The sequence below is a fragment of the Podarcis tiliguerta genome (assembly GCF_965153285.1).
Source record: "Podarcis tiliguerta genome assembly, chromosome: 4".
Lineage (NCBI taxonomy): Eukaryota > Metazoa > Chordata > Lepidosauria > Squamata > Lacertidae > Podarcis > Podarcis tiliguerta.
This window is the reverse complement of record NC_139537.1, coordinates 28,617,099-28,639,242: the sequence shown is the minus strand read 5'-3', so window position 1 is coordinate 28,639,242 and position 22,144 is coordinate 28,617,099. Positions and strand designations below refer to the sequence as shown.

Genomic DNA, 22,144 nt, shown 5'->3' with positions numbered 1-22,144 from the left:
GAATAACCAAAAATATTATCAGTTTTAGCCAGAAGAAGGATTTTTAGGTATTTGAGTGGAATTTGGAAGTCCCAAGGTTCTTGGTCCCACCAGATCTCAACTACTGATTTCACCCTTGCAGTGCAATATAACAACAGCAGCTTAAAGAGATGGCCACCAATTTGGATTGGAGGTACAGTGGAACCTCGGGTTAAGAACTTAATTCGTTCTGGAGGTCCGTTCTTAACCTGAAACTTTTCTTAACCTGAGGTACCACTTTAGCTAATAGGGTTTCCTGTTGCCACCGCGCTGCCAGAGAACACTTTCTGTTCTCATCCTGAAGCAAAGTTCTTAACCCGAGGTACTATTTCTGGGTTAGCTGAGTCTGTAACCTGAAGCGTCTGTAACCTGAAGTGTCTGTAACCCGAGGTACCACTGTACTGGACGAAGGAGGGGGCTATCAATGGCTTCTGGCCATGATGGCTATGCTGTACCTCCACAGTTGGAGGCAGCAATGCTTCCAAAAACCAGTTGCTGGACGACATGGGAGGGGAGAGTACTCACTCGCTCATTTCCCACAGGCTTCTGGGTGGCCACTGTGAGAACAGGAAGCTGGACTAGATGGGCCACTGGCGTGATCCAGCAGGCTGTTCTTGTGTTCTTAGAAGATAACAGTTTAGGCATATCATGGACCCATCATTAAAGTGTAAGAGTAGAAAGAAGCTGCATCTTAGAAAGGGTGCAAAACTACTGCCCTATAGCATGTTCCTAAGCATCTTGGCTCAAAAGTAAACCCCTTTTAGTTCCAAGGGACTTACTCCTTGTAAGTCTGTTAAGAGCTGTAATGGCTCTAGTCTGCAAAGTTATAAAACAAGTTATGGATAAACGAGGCTGGCACCTTGGTTCTACAACACATTTACTTGCAAGTGAATCCCATTGATTTCTCTGAAATTTACTTTGAAATAAGTACATTTAGGATTGCAGCCAAAGTCTCTTGGATAAAAATAGCAAGGAGGCTGCACTCATACCAGTGCAAAAATAAAGAGTTCTACCAGTGATGTGCCAAAACAGAAGTGTATGGTTAAATATTACATATTCAGCACACAATAAAAAATTAATGAGCACAGGGGTATATACAAATGTTTTTTGCATTAGGATTTGGAGTAAGCTAATTTTATTTTATTGATCTGAAGAGGCAGGAAGCAATAGAGTCATAAAATAAAATGCCAATAATTATATCTAGAATAATTCTACATGTTTTCCTTAAAGGGATGTTCCCAGTTTGAAAACACTGACATGGAGTATTTCTCCACATCTGCCTGAACCACTTGGGTGTCACCAGTTCAAGTACCTCTAAGATCTACACCAAATAACAACTTTAAACTGCAGCAGGGGATCCAGATAGCACTACTAACCAAGTGCACAACCAGAATGTTGTATTTATAGCCCCCACTTTGGACTCCACAACTCAATTTGTGCTTCATGAGGTACAAGGTATCCTGCAGCGCCTCTTCTTATCCAACACGTTAAAGCTGTTGCAGTAGGAAAATACAGATTATTCCAGAGCATAGAAGGTCAAAGGACTAAAACGTCAATTCCTATAAACACAGTAATCCCACAACGTCTCCCTTTATGGAAATGTTGATTTAACAAAGCAAGGGATCCAGGCAACACGAAGGCAGATTAAATCAGATGTGTATGGTAATGACAATTTGAAGAAGTTTAACACACACAAAAGATCTGATGTTGCAAAGATTTTGGCACATGTTTATCTTTCCGCTCCTATGCAATCTCACTGAAATATTACAGGAAGAAAGTCAAAGTCAAAAGTATGCAGAAGCTAGAACTGAAATATACAAACTTCACTGCTTTTGAGCTACTCAAGGCAAGTCTTTACCTTATCATGGACTATTTACTACCAAATCTATGCAGTGCCATAGCAGCAAGAGTAGAAAAAATAATATATTGTCAGAAATATGAACATAAAAGCAAAAGCAACAGGGAAAAAATCAGAAGTAATGGGGGTGGGGCAGAGACGTTTTCTCCCAATATAGGATGCAATCCTACCTAGGAGTAAGCACCACCGAATTTAATGTGGCTTGCTTCTGAGTATGTACGTCCAGTATTGCACTGCTTCATATTTAGATGGGCTCAGAATATCTCTTCATTTTGTCCATTATTTTAAAAGGATTTAAATTCCTCTCAACACTGAAAAGTCAATGACCAATGTAAATGAATGCTTAAAGCAAGAACTTAAGTATTTATTTATTTTTAGGATGCATATTCCACTCCTCTGTGTCCAGGGCAGCTGTCTACCAGCTCCATCTGGTATGCAGGCTGAGACCCTACCTGCCCACTGACTGTCTCGCCAGAGTGGTGCATGCTCCTGCTATCTCCTGCTTAGACTACTGCAATGCACTCTATGTGGTAAGTCAGAAACTACATCTAATCCAGAATGCGGCAGCTAGATTGGTGCCTGGGAATGGCCACTAAGACCATATAACACCGGTCCTAAGAGACCTACATTGGCTCTCAGTACGTTTCCGAGCACAACTCAAAGCATTGGTGCTGACCTTTAAAGTCCTAAACAACCTCAGCCCAGTATACGTGAAGGAGCGTCTCCATCCCCATTTTCAATCCGGACACTGAGGTCCAGCTCCGAGGGCCTTCTGGTGGTTCCCTCACTGTAAGAAATGAGGTTACAGGGAACCAAGCAGAGCACCTTCTCGGTAGTGTTACCTGCCCTGTAGAATGCCCTCCCATCGGATGTCTAGGAAATAAAGAACTTTCTGACTTTTAGAAGACACCTGAAGGCAGCCCTATATCGAGAAATAGTTAATGTCAGGTGTTTTACCATTTTTTCTATATGCTGTAAGCCACCCAGAATGGGTGGGGTATAAATAATAAAATATATTAAAGAAATAGCAGTGTTCAAGAGTTCCCGGAACAAATACATAGCACACGCATCTATGTCTTCAAAGCCCCATGCACACATATGGGAATTCTAGCCCAAAATTCCTTTCAACACACACACACACACACACACACACACACTTTAATGCCTATATTTTATCTTTGTTTTTAATTACAGTTTTATGTATATTCTTTTTAGTTGATTTATAGGTATCAGTTGTGTTTTATCTATAATTTTATTTGAACACTGCTTGGGGATCCTTTTTAATCAAGTCATATTGGGTAGTTCCATAGAAATATCAACCTATAGACTCAATTTTCATTTTCATATGTAGTTAACATGCTCTATATAATTTCAAAGATAATTTTCCCACGTTTCATTAATTGGCAACTGTTTTTCAAAATGGCATTTTACAAGTGAGTAAAACAACCACATGCAAGAAGTGTCACATACAAGATGACCCAGAATTTCTCTGATTTTCCCCCTAAAGTGCAGTTAAAGACCTCTCCAAGAAAACTGAGAACAAGCTAATGAGCCTTTAGTGTACTTATAGTTTTGCTGACAATAAATTTTATAGAATCATAGAATTGTGGAGTTGGAAGGAACCACAAGGGTCATCTAGTCCATTCCTTTGAAATGCAGGAATATGCAGGTGGCCTGTATGGGGATCAAACCCACTACACTTTATAACCAACTGAACTAATGGATGATGTTAGGAGCAAAATCAGATTCAGACAGTAAAACCTATGCTGCTTGAGTGTGTTACATTTGTTACAAATGCACATGCCTTTCCCTGCTCAACAAAATCCAAGAGAAGTTATTGAGGTTGCAAGAATGTTACATTAGTTACATATTTCAATACACAATAAAAAGGAAGTATTTAAACTACTACTTGATAATTTTTGCAGGAAAGATCAAGGCAGCTAACCAACTGTTTAATTGTAATTGATGCTCAATACTATTAGCTGAAACACAAAATATTATGTAAACAAGCTTATAAATGTTACATTGGTCACCACAGAATGGTCAGCTTGCTTGTACTATCACATTTTCATGGGGGGAATATATAAAGCTAAAGTAGATATGAGAGATCACCAGCAGCTCTGAGGTATTTAACATAAATTGTGTTTAATAGCACAGTAGACAACTCTTCTCTACTGACTGAAAGTAAAACATATCATGAGAAAACAATAGTCTTTGGCACAGAACTAAGAAACTGTATTTCTCAGAAAGGAAGAACATGATGTTCCCATTTTCAGATTGCCACAATGATGTGCATCAGTGGCGATGCCCACACTGAACCACACCAGCTATGTTCATTCACTCATATATAGTTCTTACCTATAAACGCGCTCTCAAGAAAACATTTACCATCTTCCAATTTACAAAAGCAAATTTCTACAGTGGAACCTCGACTTATGTACGGCTCTACTTACGTACGATTCCAGTTACGACCTTCAGTAGATGCTTTGACTTATGAACTTTCCGCTAGATACGAACAGAGGCCTTGCCAGCAGCCCGGAGCTCGCCCGGCCGGCTGCAGAGCAGCGCTGAGGCCTCTGCTGCTAGGGAGAGGGCCCCCATCCCACCTCCAAAGCTGTGGAAGAGGTGCTGCCTGCAAGAGGCACAGCAGGGCGCACTGCAGCCCCAAACCCCGCCAAGGAACTAACCCAAGGAAGTCCAGAGAAGAACCTGGCCTGGCAAGGAAAAAAAAGTGACCCCGGCCAAATTGAATCAGCTCTTGCCCCATCCCCAGCTTGTAGCCAGGTAAGCCCACCCACCCTCAGTGCACGTAAGGAAAAAAAATGTTAATTTTTTTCATCTACAATACTGTCTTATTTATTTTATAGTACAGTACATTGATTATTGCCTTCGTTTTATGGATCTATGGTCTCGTTAAGACAGTAAAATCCATGTTAAATTGCTTTTTTAGGGCAATTTTTCATTGTCTAGAACGGATTAATTCACTTTTCCATTACTTTCTATGGAAAAATGTACCTCTACTTATGTACATTTCTAGTAATGACCAGACCTCCGGAACAGATTATGGTTGTAAGTAGAGGTTCCACTGTACGTAAATACTTTGGAGCAACAATGCCAACAGAAATGTCAAACGCAACAACTTTATTGCTCTTCAAAGGCATGAGCAGGCATTTAAAAGCAAAGAAAGCTAGCTTATCACTCCGATGAACTCCAAATATGTTGTGTGTGCAATTCTCCTTGAAAGAAACTGTTTACAAGCACTCTTGAATACTGTATTTTAAAAAGTATAATAGTAGCATCCTGACAAATAGATGAGTCACCAGAAAAAGTCGCTAAATATCCCCTAAGGGGTACCAGGGGGAATATTGCTTATTTGCCATAAGATGTAAAATGTTCTCTAGTGGTTAAGACTTGGACCATGGAGCCAAGAATATGCCATCTACTCATTCTACTGCAAGCCCGAACTGCTGAGTACCCCTACTTCTGTTGCATAATATGGATGCAAGCTATTTTACCTCTCCTCCAAGAGACCTTGCAAACAGTACCCTGTGTTACAAAGATTTGAACATTTGTACTCTATACCACTAAAGGGACTGGGGCACAATGTAATCACCTTTTCTGCCAATCAGTGAGGAAAAGGCAATGCAAGGGAGATGGAATACTCTATAGCTCAGACAATGTATAGTACGTTTTGGCTGGCCTCATGTATCAGCCAATACATAAAGTAAATTAAAGGCTGTCATTCCTACATTGCGGCTTTCAATGTAGACATAGCTGTTCACCCAACAAGTCTAGTCAATTGCAACTCAACACTATCCCAGATTAAAGTCACAATGTTGAACAAGTTCTCACATATGGATCATTCCACATCAAATCTCCTGGTGTCATGTGCTCTCACGACTCAGATTTTCTTTAAAAAAAAAAGTTTATGTGGAGATACCTATGAGCTAACCTCAAGTTATTTTTTAAAGATTTTTTTGGTCCAAAATTTGGCTCAGGAGATTTTTTTTAAAAAATTTGATTTTCACGCGATTTAAGCTAATGCAATTTCTGCGTCAGTTTTGAAAAAACCTCCTGTTTCGCTTATTTTTCAACCAATTGGGTTTGTTTTGGTATCAAAACAAAGCTAATTGTGGTCCCTTTCAAAATAAGTTATAAAAATGGTATTAAGTGCCACAGAAAAGGGTCATCGACCATTCAAAGTCAATTTTTGTCATTTTTTCCCCAATAGGTTCAATAAGCCATAGCACGCAAACCACAACTAACAAGTTTCATACTTTTTTTGTAGAATGGGAGATGGTGTAAGGACTGGAAATAACCTTGGTGGGATATTCACAGCAGAAAGAACCACAGGTGAACAGAGAAAATAAAGATCACTGGGAGGCCTGCTCAGAAACATTTCACGTGGACTGTACTGTATATCTTTTGAAAGCATATGTCACTGCTATGTATATCAAGCATATACTATGAGTAAATAAATAAAGTTTGTTTCAAAAATAAGATTATTACAAAAAAAGCTGATATGGTATTTGAACGGAGATTGTTTTTTTTTTATGTCTGCTTCCCACATCCACTCCTCTGGAAGAGGCAAAGGAGATTTTTTTAAAAAAAGTCCATACATTAACTACTCAGTACATACATTTGTTAAAAGCTAGATGGTGTCATACTCTCCAAGCAATTGTGTCCATTTGTCCAAACTGTCATTGCTTAACAGGGAACAGATCTAGATAATCTCTACAGATGCATCAGAAGCCTAGATCTGGCATGCTGATTCTGCCGTCATTCTGAATGCATTGGTTTATAATTAGAAAATCTTGGACAAAAAAAAACTGAGAACATGTAATTATTTTTGCTACTGATATAGGCATTGAGAGAGTGGCTTACACAGACAAAAGGAAGTATAAATCTGTTTTGCGGCACTGTGATGAATAACTGTTGAAAAGGCTTTGATACAAGTGAAGAGGGAAATGCTGCTTCCTTTTAAAATAGATGGTACGAATACCAACCAATGGACAATGCAATCCTGAAATCAATGCCAAGTCCCATCTATTTGAGTAAGACCTGCAGCACTTCTAGGCTCTGGTACACCATGTAAGCCTTCCAATGTCAAGATGAAAACTGTTCTGATTTTCACCATATTTAACAGTGCTTCCCTTCTGTCATTCAGCCTTTGCTGTTCTCTAGTTCAGAAATAGATCCATGACAGTCTACAGCTCTTGTCAGGAAGCTCTGGGTAACTTCCCTTCCTACAAGAAACAAGAAAATTCTGTCCCATGGTGTACTGGAAGCAGTACAGTACTTTCCTCCCTGCTGTTGCTCCTTCTGTACAATATACTTATAGTACAACAGTTTAGTACACAGTTGTTGTCCATTTACTGCCCTGTGTCCAGCAGTCTTCTTTAAAGGATGCCCTTCTGGGCACACTGAATTTCCCACCAGCAAATGAACTGTGCTTCGTACCTAGGGAAACTGTTGCATGTTCCGCTGCTCAAATAGCTAAGTCACTGGTACTGTAGTTGCCCTGTGCAATGCCTTCAAACAAGTTATTACTGATGGTCACCAAACTTGGATGGCCTTAAATTATTAATTTTAGACAAATTCATAAGGAAATGGCTACCAGTCATGATGATTACCCTTGAGGTTGGTCAAGAGGCTGCAACTAGTGCAGAATGTGGTAGCTAGGCTGCTGCTGGCAGCAAACTACCTTCACTATATAGCACCTTGTTTGCACGATTTGCACTGACTACCAATCCATCACTGGGCTAAGTTTAAGGTTTTGGTACTTACATATAAAGTTCAGGGCTAGGTTACTTGAAATACCACCTTATCCCTTATATATCCAGTAGATAACTGCATTCTGAACCACAGTTTTGCCTCCAACTTCCAAAAATATCAGAAGCCTGTTCCACAGTAACTTGGAGCAGGGCTTTCATGGTAGCTGCCCCCTTGGTCTGTTCTTTTCTGGAGAATACTGAAGAAGTTTGTTGTTTCAACAAACTCTTCTAGCGGGATGAAAAGATTTATTTGCCTTGGGTTTAAAAAATATATAAAATGAACACCTATTTTTTGTTGTTTGGGGTACTGTTTTAAAACTATGATCAGTTGTTTTTATGTTCTATCTATAAAGCACCTTGAGACACATGCAAAAGTTGATTCATAAATTCATAAATAATTATAATTATATTTATCAGCTCATGTATCAGAGGCAGTATGCCTCTGAATACAAGCTGCTGGGGATCATGAGTGGGAGATGAGTATTGCTTTCATGCCTGTGGAAACCCCTACTTTGTTGTGAGAAGAGGATGCTGGACTGGATCTTAAGCTGGACTTATCCCACAGGGTCTGGGATGAGTGACACATCTTTCCTTCCTTACAAGTAATTCTTGGCTTTGAAGAACAATGTGTGCTGAAGGTAGCTGTGCATATTCTGTGCAACCCCAGTGTTAAAACTCCACTTCCAGTGCTGATATTTAAAAAGTCTAAAGCACACATAACCTTACATGTCCTTTCTACTGGCCTCACTGCTCCATCATTTCAGGATTATTATTTTTTTAAATTACAGTGCTCCCTAGCCCATTTACCAAAAAAAGTGAAAACAAGAGAATGGCCACTCCTTCACACCACCACCCATTATTTGGGAACTGGATAAAAAAATTCAGGTCCTAAATTGGGGCTTATGAGGACGTCACACTAATCATGCATGGTAGTTTGAGCACAATTCTTCTGTTTCTACAGAAAGGCCTACCTTTCACTGATCTACAGACAGAGAAATCCTGTAATGACAGAAGAGTTGTTTCTAATGCTTGGAAAATTAGGAAAGAGCATGCAGTACTGCAGACAACCACCCACACATTTCCTAAGAGTCAGAGGTAGCCAACACGGTGCACTTCAGCTGGTGTTGGGACTACAAATCTAATCATAAATGACCACTTGGCTATGCTAACTGGAGTTGAAAGACAGTGGCAGTCCAACAAATGAAGGGTGTCTCTGGAGCTACCCTCGGCTCTCCCTAAAACCATTTTTCAATCGACTCAACGGATGCTGAAGAGACATAGGCCAACCAGCCAAATAAAATAAGTCTATGAAAGTTACTAGTCTCCTTACAGACTGAACATAATTGCAAACTGAAATCTCACTTTATTCACTAGGGCTAATCTGTGGATCTGTGATCACCTCATCTGTCTCCTGAGAAATCTCTATGTGGGACAAGAAGCTACAGTTAGAACTGGATATGGAACAACTGATTGGTTCAAAATTGGGAAAGGAGTACGACAAGGCTATATTTTGTCTCCCTGCTTATTTAACTTATATGCAGAATTCATCATGTGAAAGGCTGGGCTGGATGAATCCCTAGCCGGAATTAAGATTGCTGGAAGAAATATCAACAACCTCAGATATGCAGATGACACAACCTTGATGGCAGAAAGTGAGGAGGAATTAAAGAACCTTTTATTGAGGGTGAAAGAGGAGAGCGCAAAATATGGTCTGAAGCTCAACATCAAAAAAACGAAGATCATGGCCACTGGTCCCATCACCTCCTGGCAAATAGAAGGGGAAGAAATGGAGGCAGTGAGAGATTTTACTTTCTTGGGCTCCATGATCACTGCAGATGGTGACAGCAATCATGAAATTAAAAGACGCCTGCTTCTTGGGAGAAAAGCAATGACAAACCTAGACAGCATCTTAAAAAGCAGAGACATCACCTTGCCAACAAAGGTCCGTATAGTAAAAGCTATGGTTTTCCCAGTAGTGATGTATGGAAGTGAGAGCTGGACCATAAAGAAGGCTGATCGCCGAAGAATTGACGCTTTTGAATTATGGTCCTGGAAGAGACTCTTGAGAGTCCCATGGACTGCAAGAAGATCAAACGCATCCATTCTTAAGGAAACCAGCCCTGAGTGCTCACTGGAAGGACAGATCCTGAAGCTGAGGCTCCAATACTTTGGCCACCTCATGAGAAGAGAAGACTCCCTGGAAAAGACCCTGATGCTGGGAAAGATGGAGGGCACAAGGAGAAGGGGAAGACAGAGGACGAGATGGTTAGACAGTGTTCTCGAAGCTACAAACATGAATCTGACCAAACTGCGGGTGGCAGTGGAAGACAGGAGTGCCTGGCGTGCTCTGGTCCATGGGGTCACGAAGAGTCGGACACGACTGAACGACTAAACAACAACAATCTGTGGAATGAGGAGGGGCACTACCAACCCTAACACTGCCAGCCACATCACAAACATAGTTGGGCACCAGGAAGGAAGTGAAATAATGGGAGTGAAGCAACCAATCCAGTTCTGATAGTGGCCTTTCATGTCTCATCACCTATGGCTCCCAGGCAAGTGCTTAAATACAAGGCTGTTGTGGACCAACTCACTTATCATTCTGTCCAATTTCAGAACAAGCCTTGGGCTGAAAAATACATGCAGCACTTGCAAGGACTGAACAGCTAAGGGTGCTCAAATAGCAAGGGGGACAAAATGGGGTGAAATGGGTGGCAATGAAGCATTATACACACTGCATGCCAAGACTAGGGGCTGTGTACACACTATATACATTTAAAGCACATTTAAAACACATTCATTCCCACAAATAATTCTGGACAATGTAGTTTACTGCAAGCAGGATTACTATCCCAGTAATGCTTAACCAACTACAGTGCCCAGAATTATTTGAGGGAAATAATGTGTTTAGAATATGTTTTAAATGTATAGTGCATGCAGAGCCTGGAAAGCTGAGCAGAGGTTCAACATTAGGCACGCTTTTTCCAAGGCTGTAAAACCAAGCACAACTGTTTAAGGAAATCCCAAAACTGATAACAAGCACAAGGGAGTGCTGCAGACCTGAATTAAGGGAGCATTGGCAAAGGCACAAAACCAATTGCAGTGCAGCTGGTGGAGTTCTGCATCTGGATCATAGCAGCAGGGGTCTGAGTCCTTCACTCTCAAGCTTCAGCAGCACAACAGTCCCCTGCCAACGCACCACATGCTGTGGTAACCAAATCACATAATCCAAGAAGAAGAGGAGAAACTAGAGTCACAAATACCTTGCTTACTAAAATACCCACAATGTGACTTGAAAAACTACACCACAGTAAGATGCGTCTCTTCCTTTTAAATCACTAAAAGTATCAAGGAGTGGTAAAAGTTCAGCACTTCACACATAACTATGAGCATGGCGACTCTTACTGAATAGTTGCCTGTAGTCAAACCAGTACAATAGCAAAACTGATCTCTGCATTCCTGTAAAGTTCTAAAAAGAAAAACAAACAATTCTTAACTCCCATTAGTAAACAGTTGGCATGAGATAGTGTTGAAATGTAGGTAACTCTGTGACTCCCAGTTCTTCCCTGCATTTGTAAACTGCACAACAGTAAGTATCACACCCTGATCCTAAGCATGATCACCTGCAAGGAATTCCCATTCAAATCATTTAGTTGTTTCCAAGTATGTTTAGAGTTCAATCCATGCACAGTTCAACTCTATGGAAATGATACTTCCTATCCAAAGTGAAACGCATCGTTTTGTCACACACAAATGTTAATATTGCTAAAACAAATCTGTTAGCACATCTTAGTGAGGTATTCATGATTCACATTTCTGACCCCAATGACTTCAAATGTGTTAAAAAAAATATAGAACAAACGGTCAGAGACACTTAATCTTTTCTATCTCATCAGAGTACAAGAATTGCTACCCATAATTAACAGACCAAAACTTATTTTTTTAAGTTTTAAGACACTAGGATTAGAATATCTAAGTACTTACAGTTGAAACAGATTACACAGAAATAGTTACTCTACTATCGTATATAAACTGTTTTTGAATGTATGTTTCAGAGACTATTTTGTTGTATTAAAACAGAAACAATTAGCATAAAAGCAGTAAATAATCTGGATAAACTATCAAATCAGATCAAATGCAGGTATCCTGGGCTACAGTCTTATTTGGGAATAACCCCAGCTGAACTTAAATTCAGTAGCATGTTGGTTTGGGCTGCCTGAGAGGGCTTTATACACTTTTCAGTGCTCCTGTCCTTCTGAACAAGAAAGTTCTAAAACAAACTTCCCCGCATGCTTTCAGAAGAACCAGTGTTCAAGTCAATACCTTGAAAATTAAAGGAACTTCACCACAGTGAAGTCCAGAATTAAGAAAGAAGCACTAAAAATGAAGTATCTGTAGTGCAGAATAATGAAGTGACTAAGGCTGTGGGGAGCATTGCTTGGTTTTTAAAGATTACTGCATGTTCTATACAATTGGGAAAGTGGACCTCTGGATAATAACCCCCTTTTTAAAAAAAGAGACACAGTAAAACTAAGCTTTAATATTGATTACAGTACTGTTATTTTGCTTGTGTGTGTTTCACAAAAAAACACTATTTTGTACATAAACAATCAGCCCTACACGCTTCTTAAAACGAAACAGAAAACACACCCTATCCACGCAGGGTGGAAATAAGCTCTCAGCCAACCTTTATACCTCTGCATTACAAAAAGAGAGGAAGAGAAACATTACAGGAGAAAGTAACGGCTTTCCCAGCTCCTTATAATAAAACCACTTCTACAGCTACAGTCCCTTGAAAGGTCGCTGGATCAGAGCGGACTTTGTCTCTCTCTCTCTCTCTCTCTCACACACACACACACACACACACACACACATACATACAAAACCCCCTTTTAAAATCCGTATACATTATTCTCCCTTTCAACGCTCTGCAGAGGAGAAACAAGCAGGGCAAGGGGAGCGGTTCTGATTATTCTGCAAAAGCATCGAGGCGCTTAAGGCGGCACTGCTAAGGAGGACGAAACCCTCCTCGCACACTTACTCCTCACTCTCCGGGACTTTACAGCAACTTGCTTGGTTCAGCAAAATAAAAAAGCCGCCTTCCCCGAGAAGCGCCCGGCTCCTGGGCTGGGGCTCCTGACGCCGTCGCTCCGCCCGACCCCCGCAGCACCAAAGTTGCGAGTTCGAATTCAGCGCAGGGAAGGGAGGAAGGAGGCTGCATGCTTTTCTCCCCCCCCCCCCCCGCCCCGTCCAGGCACCCCCGCTTACCTCTCAGAGACAGCAGCGCCGCCAAAGGGGCCACCCAAAGCCCCCAGCCCGACGAGCCCTTGCAAGTCATGCCGGGCGCGGGGAGAGCAGCTGGCGAGGGCACCTCGGTCAGCGGCCGACGGCGCTTCCTCGGCTGGCAGGCAGCTCGCCTAGCGGGCGCCCCCCGAGGGGCTCCAGGTGCCTCGCCGCTCCGCAGCCCGGCCAAGCGGAGCTCCGAGCCGGGGCGGCTCCCGCTGCAGCAGCGAGCCGCTCCGGCTCCTCCCGCTGCAGCAGCTGCCGCCGCCGCCGCCTCCGCCGCTGTCCCGGGACCGCCCGCCCGCTCTCGCACCACCGCCTGCTCCCCGGGAGGCTCTGGCGCTCCGGAGCCCCGGCAGCCCGGGGACGCAGCCAGGCTCGCAGCCGGCCCGAGAGCGCAGCCTGGCGGCCCCGCCGAGCTCCTGCGGCGCCGGAGGACGACGACGACGAGGCGACGGTGGTGGTGGTGGAGGAGGAGGAGGAGAAACGGCAGCGGCGGCAGCTTGCCTTTGGCCGCGCCACACGCACTCGCCGCCGCCCCCGCCAGCCTGGCTCGGGCTGCCCCGAGTGGGGCGGCGGGAAGGTGGGGAGGAACAGGAGGAGGAGGGGAAGCGCCCGGCCCGCTCGGCCTCAGGCGCCTGAGGGGGAACCGGCGAGCGACGCTCGTTTTCGCGCGCGCCAAAAAAAAGGGCGGGCTTCTGGAGCCGCGCGCGGGCCGGAAAGTTTGGGCCCATCAACGTTCCTGGGGAGACTTACCAGCGGCTCAGGAAACGGGCTGAGGTGGGTTGGCGGAGCGGGGGGGGGGGCGGACGCACCACCTAAAATGGAAGAGGGCGGTGGTTTTTTTTTCCCTTTTGACTCGCCTCCCTCTCCGGGGAACGGCCTCGCACGTGCGAGGGAAAACTGCTGAAGTTGGGGAACGAGGCTGCTTCGACCGACGGGGTGTTTTTTGGGGAAAGGAAAGGTGGTCGGAACTGCGCCCCCACCCCCCAACACACACACGGGACCCTCGGCGACGGCGGAGCGCCGCTCGGGGATCACGTGCAGCGGTTGCCCGGAGTTGCACCTGCATTCTCCTCCCGGTGACATTGCAAAAAAAGAGCCCGCCGGGGTATTGCTGGGGGGGGGGGAGATGTGTGCGGAGCTCCTCTTGAAGGAGCTTTGGACGTACCGAAAGCAGTTTTAAATGTAAGGGGGGGGGGGGAGTTCCGAGAGAGATCAAAGTATGCATTTTAAAATAATAATAACTAAAAAAAAAAAATCACCCAAATCAGCCATTCGCATCTCTGCAGAGCGTTGCCTGAGCTGCACGGAACCCGGGCAGAAGAAATGCATTCATTCTCACTTCAGAGACATTCTTGCAGAAGGGCTTGGAGCCACTCGTGCTTCCACTACTCACAGCTCTGGGTAGTAGCCAAAGCCTCAGAATGGAGATTGCAAGGTTAAAAGTCTGATTCCCGTATGGGACAGCTGCAGATTCCTGCATTGCAGGGGGTTTGGACTAGAATCACTTAGGGGTTCCTTCAAACTCTACAATTCTATGGTTCTACATACTCTGGAGCTGAGTGCAAGCAAGACAGAAGTAAGGAAAGGTGGGGAAGGTGACAGTTTGCACATGTGATTTTGAAGGAGGAAAGTTTCTCCCTGCCACTCAACCTCATAATAGCAGAGCACTCCTAAGCATAGGAAACTGTCTATCTAGCTCAGTACTGTCCACACAGCCTAGCAGCATCTCACTAGGGTTTCAGACAGGGAGTTTGTCCCAGCACATCCTGCAAATGCCAAGGATTAAACCAAAACCTTTCCCTTTACTGAGCTGTAGCTCTTCCCCTGGAATTCCAGGTTCCAGCACAGGGCAGGAGCACTTTTCTCCCATGAGAAAGATGAAAAAATGCATGTTTGTTGTTTTATTTGTCCCACGTGGGACACCTTGTGGTGATGTCCTCCACTCATCGCCTGGAGGCCACTATCAGGCTGCTCTTGAAGGTCCTTGGAAGCTTCAGCTTGGATCGTATTACATCATTGCTCCAGCTTCTGCATTGGCTTCCCGTATACATTTTGAGAACAATTCAAAGTGCAGATTTAGATTTATAAAGCTTTATGCGGCTGAGGCACAGTATACCTTGACTCATCTCCCGTGTTCTTTCTCAGCCCTGAAGATGAATCCAGGGTGTCTTCAGTTGACAACCTCCAAGGCATCGGGTGCAGGCAGCAATGGAATGAAGACATGTGCTCTTTCTAGGTGGCTACGCCATAATCTTAGGAATGCCTAAGTGTTGGTGCATCCTTGAGAAGCAATAGTCCATCTTATACATCACAAATCCTAATGCCTCTGGGCTAATGGTGATGTCAAAAACCCACCAGAATAAAACAAGCAGTGATACTATCGCTGTAAGACTGAAGGAAAGTTGTGCAGGAGAAAATCAGTGGAGCTGGAAACTGCTTTAGTAGGCCTTTAGTTGTTGTGTATCTTCACGAAGATGTGCTGATTGCTATCAATCGCTGGCTTTCTTCATGACTTGGTGGCACCTCCAGGATTATCAGATTTTTTTGTGCTGGAGGGATTCAAATGCCTACCAAAAAAGTTAAGTTTGCACAGTTTAAGTGCTCTGTTACCTAGTGCAACAATTCCACTTTTAAAAGGAAATTGACTTTTTGCGGTTAAGAAATGCATTGAAAAGTGTGGAATGAACAAATGGTTAAAGGGAAGATGTGTAAACACCCCACAAGCAAATCGGAACAAATGCAGGATGAATGCTACCTAATCCTCTGAAAGCCATCTAGGTTGGTCGCCATCAGTGCCTCTTTTGGGAGCAAATTCCAAGTTTAATTAGGCGCTACATGAATAAGTATTTTCTTTTGCCTGTGTTGAACCTTCCAACATTCAGCTTCACTGGATATCCACAAGGGAGAAAAACTTTACCTACTTTCTCCAAACCATGTATAATTTTATACCCTTTTTAATGTTGCCTCTTATCCCTAAATTGAAAAGCCTTTCTACAATGCTGTGGCCACTTTTCCTCAAAGGTGAGTTTCTCCATTCCCTCGATCATTCTGGTTGCCCTTTTCTGAACCTTTCCCAACTCTACAATATCCTTGTTGAGGTGAGGCAACCAGAACTGGATGCAGTATTCCAGACGTGGTTGCACCATAGTTTTCTATGAGAGCATTATGATATCAGCCATTTCCATTTCAGTTTCCTATTGATCCCTAGCATGGCATTTGCCTTCTTCACAGCTACAGTACATTACAGTACAGTACAGTCGACATTTTCATGGAGCTATCTACTACCCCCCCATGGGATTGTTCACCACCAGTTCACTGCTCATGAGCGTATATGCGAAATGAAGATGATTATTTTTTTGTCCCAGTTTGCGTCACTTTACACTTGTCTAAACTGAATTGCATTTCTCTTTTTACCGCCCACTCAGGTTTGGATAGGTCCATTTGCAGCTCTTCGCAATCTCTCTTAGCTTTACCAACCCCAAACAGTTTAGTGTCATCAGCAAACTTGGCCGCCTCACCTCCCTTAACTCTAAAATTGCTTATGAACAAGTTAAAAAGTGCAGGTCCCAATACCGATCCCTGAGAGACTCCACTTTGAGCATTCATAGAATGATAGAATTGTAAAGTTGGAAGGGATCTGAAGGGTCATCTAAGTCAACCACACGCCATGCAATGCAGTCCATCTGGATAAGTGTCTATTGATTCAAATCAGCAGTTTCACATTTGAGTTCTTCGAGAACTCTCAGGTAGATGTGATCCAGATTCAGTGATTTATCCTCACAGGGGAAAAAAGTAAGTGAGGGGAAGAGTAGGCAGGGAGAAGAGGTGTTGGTGACAGTGAAGCAACCCTCACTTGTATTTAAGATAAAAATGGAGGGAAGGCAAAACAGAAAATGGGGGGGGGACACTAGGCTGGGGGGGGGGGGATGAATTCACCTGCTCCAGGGGCTCCTCAAATCTGACAACTCTGCCCCAGAGTCTGATTCCGCTGCAACTCTCCACACCCTGGCTTCTAGCTTTCTGCCCTATTGAATTCATCTAAACTCTTTTTTGCTTGCCAGCTTTCCTTCTTCTATGCACTATTTGGACTCCCTCTTCCAAATCTCTTAAGCTATCCAGACACTGGAAGAGATCATCAGGGGGTTTGGGTTGGGTGTCCATCAATATGCAGATGATACTCAGCTCTACCTCTCTTTCAAATCAGAACCAGTGAAGGTGGTGAAGGTCCTGTCTGGAGGCAGTTGGAGGATGGATGGCGGCTAACAGATTGAGGTTGAATCCTGACAAGACAGAAGTACTGTTTTGGGGGGACAGGAGGCAGGCAGATGGGAAGGACTCCCTGGTCCTGAATGGGGTAGCTGTGCACCTGAAGGACCAGGTGCGCAGCCTGGGAGTCATTTCGGACTCACAGCTGTCCATGGAGGCGCAGGTCAATTCTGTGTCCAGGGCAGCTGTCTACCAGCTCCATCTGGTATGCAGGCTGAGACCCTACCTGCCCGTGGGCTGTCTCACCAGAGTGGTGCGTGCTCTAGTTATCTCCCGTTTGGACTACTGCAATGTGCTCTACGTGGGGCTACCTTTGAAGGTGACCCGGAAACTACAATTAATCCAGAATGCGACGGCTAGACTAGTGACTGGGAGCAGCGGCTGAGACCACATAACACCCATCTTGAAAGACCTACATTGGCTCCCAGTACGTTTCTGGGCACAATTCAAAGTGTTGGTGCTGACCTTTCAAGCCCTAAACGTCCTCAGTCCAGTATACCTGAAGGAGCATCTCCACCCCCATCATTCAGCCTGGACACTGAGGTCCAGCACCGAGGGCCTTCTGGTGGTTCCCTCACTGCAAGAAACCAAGTTACAAGGAACCAGGCAGAGGGCCTTCTCGGTAGTGGCACCCACCCTGTGGAACGCCCTCCCACCAGATGTCAAAGAGAACAACATCTGAAGGCAGCCCTGTTTAGGGAAGCTTTTAATGGTTGACAGACTACAGTACTGTATTTTAATATTTTGTTGGAAGCCACCCAGAGTGGCTAGAGAAACCCAGCCAGATGTTCTGGGTATAAATAAATGGTTGTTGTTGTTGTTATACCAAAATGGTAGCAGAGTTCTGGACTAAAAAGAGCAGTGTATTAAGACTACCTAGCACAAATGCTTCCCCCATACTTTCTCCCAATTTAGTTATCATTATATGTAAATATCATAATACATGGAACATGGACAAATTGGTTGTGGGGGCGGAATTGCCAATTGATTGCTTTTATTTTAGCAGTCTGCAGGTAGATATTACAATGCATAGCAAGTTCAGGCAACATGAATTAAGTGCCCAGGAAACGTTATGCATCAAACGTTTCATTTCTCCAGAAGGACAAGATAGCTTCTGGGTCTGTGTAGATAAGAGCACCATACATTTCAGCAGAATGCATGCAGCTTCATCATTCAAATACCACTTTGTCTCTATGCTCTTGGTCTGCAGGATAAAGCTCTTGCACTCAAATAGTTGGGTACTGGGTGCATATTGCCAGAATTTATTTTATCAACTTTCCGGTATATAAGGTCAGTTTGTATGAAAAATAAGCTATGAGGACTTCTTCCATTTTGGTAGCCAGGTAATTTCATGGTGGGATTCTGCCTTACAGGTAAATCCTATGCATTTTGATTTGGAGCTTATTACAAGTGTGCATGATACCACAACCTCAGAAGGGAAAACCATGCTCTTGAGGACTGTTTGTGTGTAGAAAACATAAAGGAAAAGGTACCCCTGCCCGTACGGGCCAGTCTTGACAGACTCTAGGGTTGTGCGCCCATCTCACTCAAAGAGGCCAAGGGCCAGCGCTGTCCGAAGACACTTCCGGGTCACGTGGCCAGCGTGACATCGCTGCTCTGGCGAGCCAGAGCCACACACGGAAACGCCGTTTAGCTTCCCGCTAATAAGCGGTCCCTATTTATCTACTTGCACCCAGGGGTGCTTTCGAACTGCTAGGTTGGCAGGTGCTGGGACCAAACAGCGGGAGCACACCCCGCCGCGGGGATTCGAACCGCCAACCTTTCAATCGGCAAGCCCTAGGCACTGAGGCTTTAACCCACAGCGCCAGTAGAAAACATAGGGGGTGTTCAAACATAACTAGTCCCCAATCCACTTCCAAATTTATTTCTGGGCTAATCTGTTAATTTCCATGTACCCTGAATATTACGATTTCTTACAATTTCTGTGCAATCTGTGTTTTTTATAACCACACTTAATGCTTGGAGGCTTTCCTTGTAATTGCAGTTTAAGCTTTCCTCCTCTTATTTCAGTTTACTGCCCTACTTGCCTCCTACCTTCCAGATTGTGGTCTTCTGCAGCCCCTTTATCTCTAGTCATAATTCTCTAAGCTTTGAACTCAGAAGGTCTGAGGCAACTGGGGATCTGATTCATCTTGCATATTGGTGGGTCTTTCTTTCCACTCTACCTCTTAATCTCAGAACTGCATATTTATCTCTTTCTGAACTGAATATATTCCAAGAGTTTTCTAAGAGGTGGATGTATGTTGACTGGATCACTATCTTAAGCTTTAATTTGTTAGAAGCCACCCAGAGTGGCTGGGGGAACCCAGTCAGATGGGTGGCATATAAATAGTAAATTATTGTTATTTAGTATTTGTGTTATGATGCTATTAAAGTCACATCTTTCTACTTGCACAATATCTAGTTGAACAATTCTGATCAAAATGGCTTCCCATTATTGTTCAGTATTCCAATTGTAAAAAAAATCAAAAATAATATAATAAAATGTAAAATTAAATAAATATAATAAAGAAATAAATAAGCAGAAGGTGTATTAATTCCTCTCTCCCAACACAGTTCTCTGGGTAATGAGCAGATTATTTAAAACAAGGTTTAAAATACACATCTCTCTCTGTTGCTTCAAGCACAAACTTTATACACACTTAATTGAATGTCGCTCATATTTCTTCTTTTTATTGTGTTTTTATGTATCATTGTATATATTGTTGGACACATTGTTATTTTCTATGAGTTTTTGACATACACACATTCTTTAAAATATAAATAAATAAAGGGATTGGTGTAGCTTCAAGTAAACATTTCAGAATAAGAGGAAAGGGCTGTAGCTTTGCATAGAGAAAAGATTGCATGTTGTATCTATCTGCAGGCCACAAAAGTAAAATGAATTTTCTTCTCTCTTGCTCACCTACAGTAAATTATTGTGAATGACTTAACTATGCTCTATGTATTATTATAACAAAGTGAGTGAATCATTTGTGCTAGGTACTGTAAAATAAAATGTCTTGCATAGCAGGCAAAGACTGTGGATTCTTGGTTGTTGCTATTGGTTGTTACTATTGTTACTATAGGCATCTAGTAAGTCAAATACTATTTATTTGACTTACTAGATGCCTGCCATAAAAGTCTCCAAGCAACTTACAAAAAGGCTACAACCCAAAGGGCAAACATTTCAGTAAAACCCTTTTCAGTCAAGCCATTTGAAAAACCCCACCCAGAAAAACACAAACATGACAAAAGAAAACAAAAATCAGCAGCAAGATCATTTCACCATATCTGACAGGGGGGTTCATCCCCCCTTTTTGATTATCATTTTTCATCCCACTCTGCAGCCATTTAAAGGCTCTGAGACTGTGTCACAAATATCATTAATAAGTCAGTCTCTGAGCTTAGGTTTACAATCTTAGTTGCAATCACCAACTGGAACAGAGTGATATTCATAGTTTAGAATGAATACCAAACGTTGACCAAGGAAGCTTAGCATTGCGGGTGTCTTTTATGGCTCCTTTTTGTTAACAGAGTCACTGGATTTGAAAAGCCCACCTTCATCATTTTGTAGCCCTGTCTCTTTTTCTGCTCCTTTGGATGTGGCAGCCATTTTGTGTAATGCTGTACCCCCATTGGAGCCATTTTGTGACCGTCACCTATAGCACTTTATCAAAATTCCAAATGTGGCCAGTGGCCCCAAAAGGCTGGCAGCCCCTGGTCTAACCTCTGCATTGGGTTTGTGGAGGGAAATCAGGATGAGTGCTCAATATAACAGATCCTCTAGCGAAGCCCTAAACCCAAGAGAAATGATGGTGAGTAACTCTGGCATAGTCTTCTTTCTGTGGGCCCAGTTTCCCTACAATGCCTGGTGGTGATAGCTTCTTACTGAAATGGAGGATGTAAATCCTTGTATATAAAGAGAAGGAGATAGGTGATAAAACCCAAAGCAGAGACTTGGCAGCTGTAAATCTCTCTTTCATGTTTTTAATGAGAACGGGTGTGAGATAATGAAGCCTAGTGACTAATCGTGCTGGTGAGATTGTGCATCCATTCTATATTTAGCAAACACACAAGGTGAAAGATTCCATAATTATCACTTGCATTAGCCTTTCTAAGTATCTTGGTAAGTAAGAGTGTTTTAATGCCTGAGGGATTTTTTTGTTCTTGTTTTTGAGGTTTGTTTGTTTGCTGTACTGGTTGACGGAAGACCCTTTCCAGGATTAGTGCCACCTTTTTCTGAAATGTTGTATAAAAACAAGCTAGAGATCCATCTGTTCCAGGAACTTTTACTTTATCAGGTGCCAAGCCCAGAATTGCCTTTTCTTCTATCTCCTAAACCAATATTGGGTTACCCACTGTCAGATCACAATTTATTAAAGGTGACAGTATTTGTGGTTTGATCAAAATCAGTTTCATCCTAGCGTCCTCCTGAGGTATAAAGTAAATGATAAAATTTACTGAACTGATCATTAATAACCTCAGTCTGCTGAAACCAAGTTATCTCACAGTGCTATTGAAGAAATGAAGTTGGCAGCCTGCTTTGCTTTAATTCTATTTAGGGAGCATTATGGCAGAACATCAGAAATACATCCATTTAATTACCTCTGCATTTTCCCCCCAGAACAAAATCTTTAGAAGACTTCACTGTGCTTAGCTGAGTCTGCTGTATGCAGAGATGTGCTTGTCCAGTAAACTGTGGAAGTCCCATCAATTATCATCCCAGGCACTTTATATCATGTTTATCTTGCCATAATTTACTGAAAAGGAGAGGTCTGCAGCCAAAGATGTGGCTGATTATTTCAAATCGCTGTGTGAGTTTCAGCCATCTTTGCCCCTTCTGTTATTGGCCATTTTTATGCTTTCAGACTTCTCTTTTCCTCTAGAGGCTGGATATTTACAGTGATGTTTACTGTGTGAATACAGTTGAGGTGCA

The 22,144-nt window shown here is 43.1% G+C and overlaps 1 protein-coding gene across 3 annotated transcripts in view; it reads right to left on the bottom strand.

Annotated features, from left to right (window-relative positions):
- Positions 1-13,973, bottom strand: part of IGSF11 (immunoglobulin superfamily member 11) — a 168,364-nt gene extending 154,391 nt beyond the window's left edge. Inside the window, exons 1-2 of one of the 3 annotated variants that reach the window (XM_083437184.1) lie at positions 13,441-13,568; positions 12,919-13,191 (exon numbers count right to left, since the gene is read on the bottom strand). In XM_083437184.1, coding sequence (XP_083293310.1) covers positions 12,919-12,988 — 70 coding nt within the window. In that variant the 5' untranslated portion in view covers positions 12,989-13,191; positions 13,441-13,568. Of the gene's footprint in view, positions 1-12,918; positions 13,270-13,440; positions 13,569-13,689 lie in introns of those variants that run through there. The other 2 variants (XM_083437186.1, XM_083437185.1) reach the window with 2 other exon arrangements.
- Between the last annotated feature and the right edge of the window lie 8,171 nt (positions 13,974-22,144).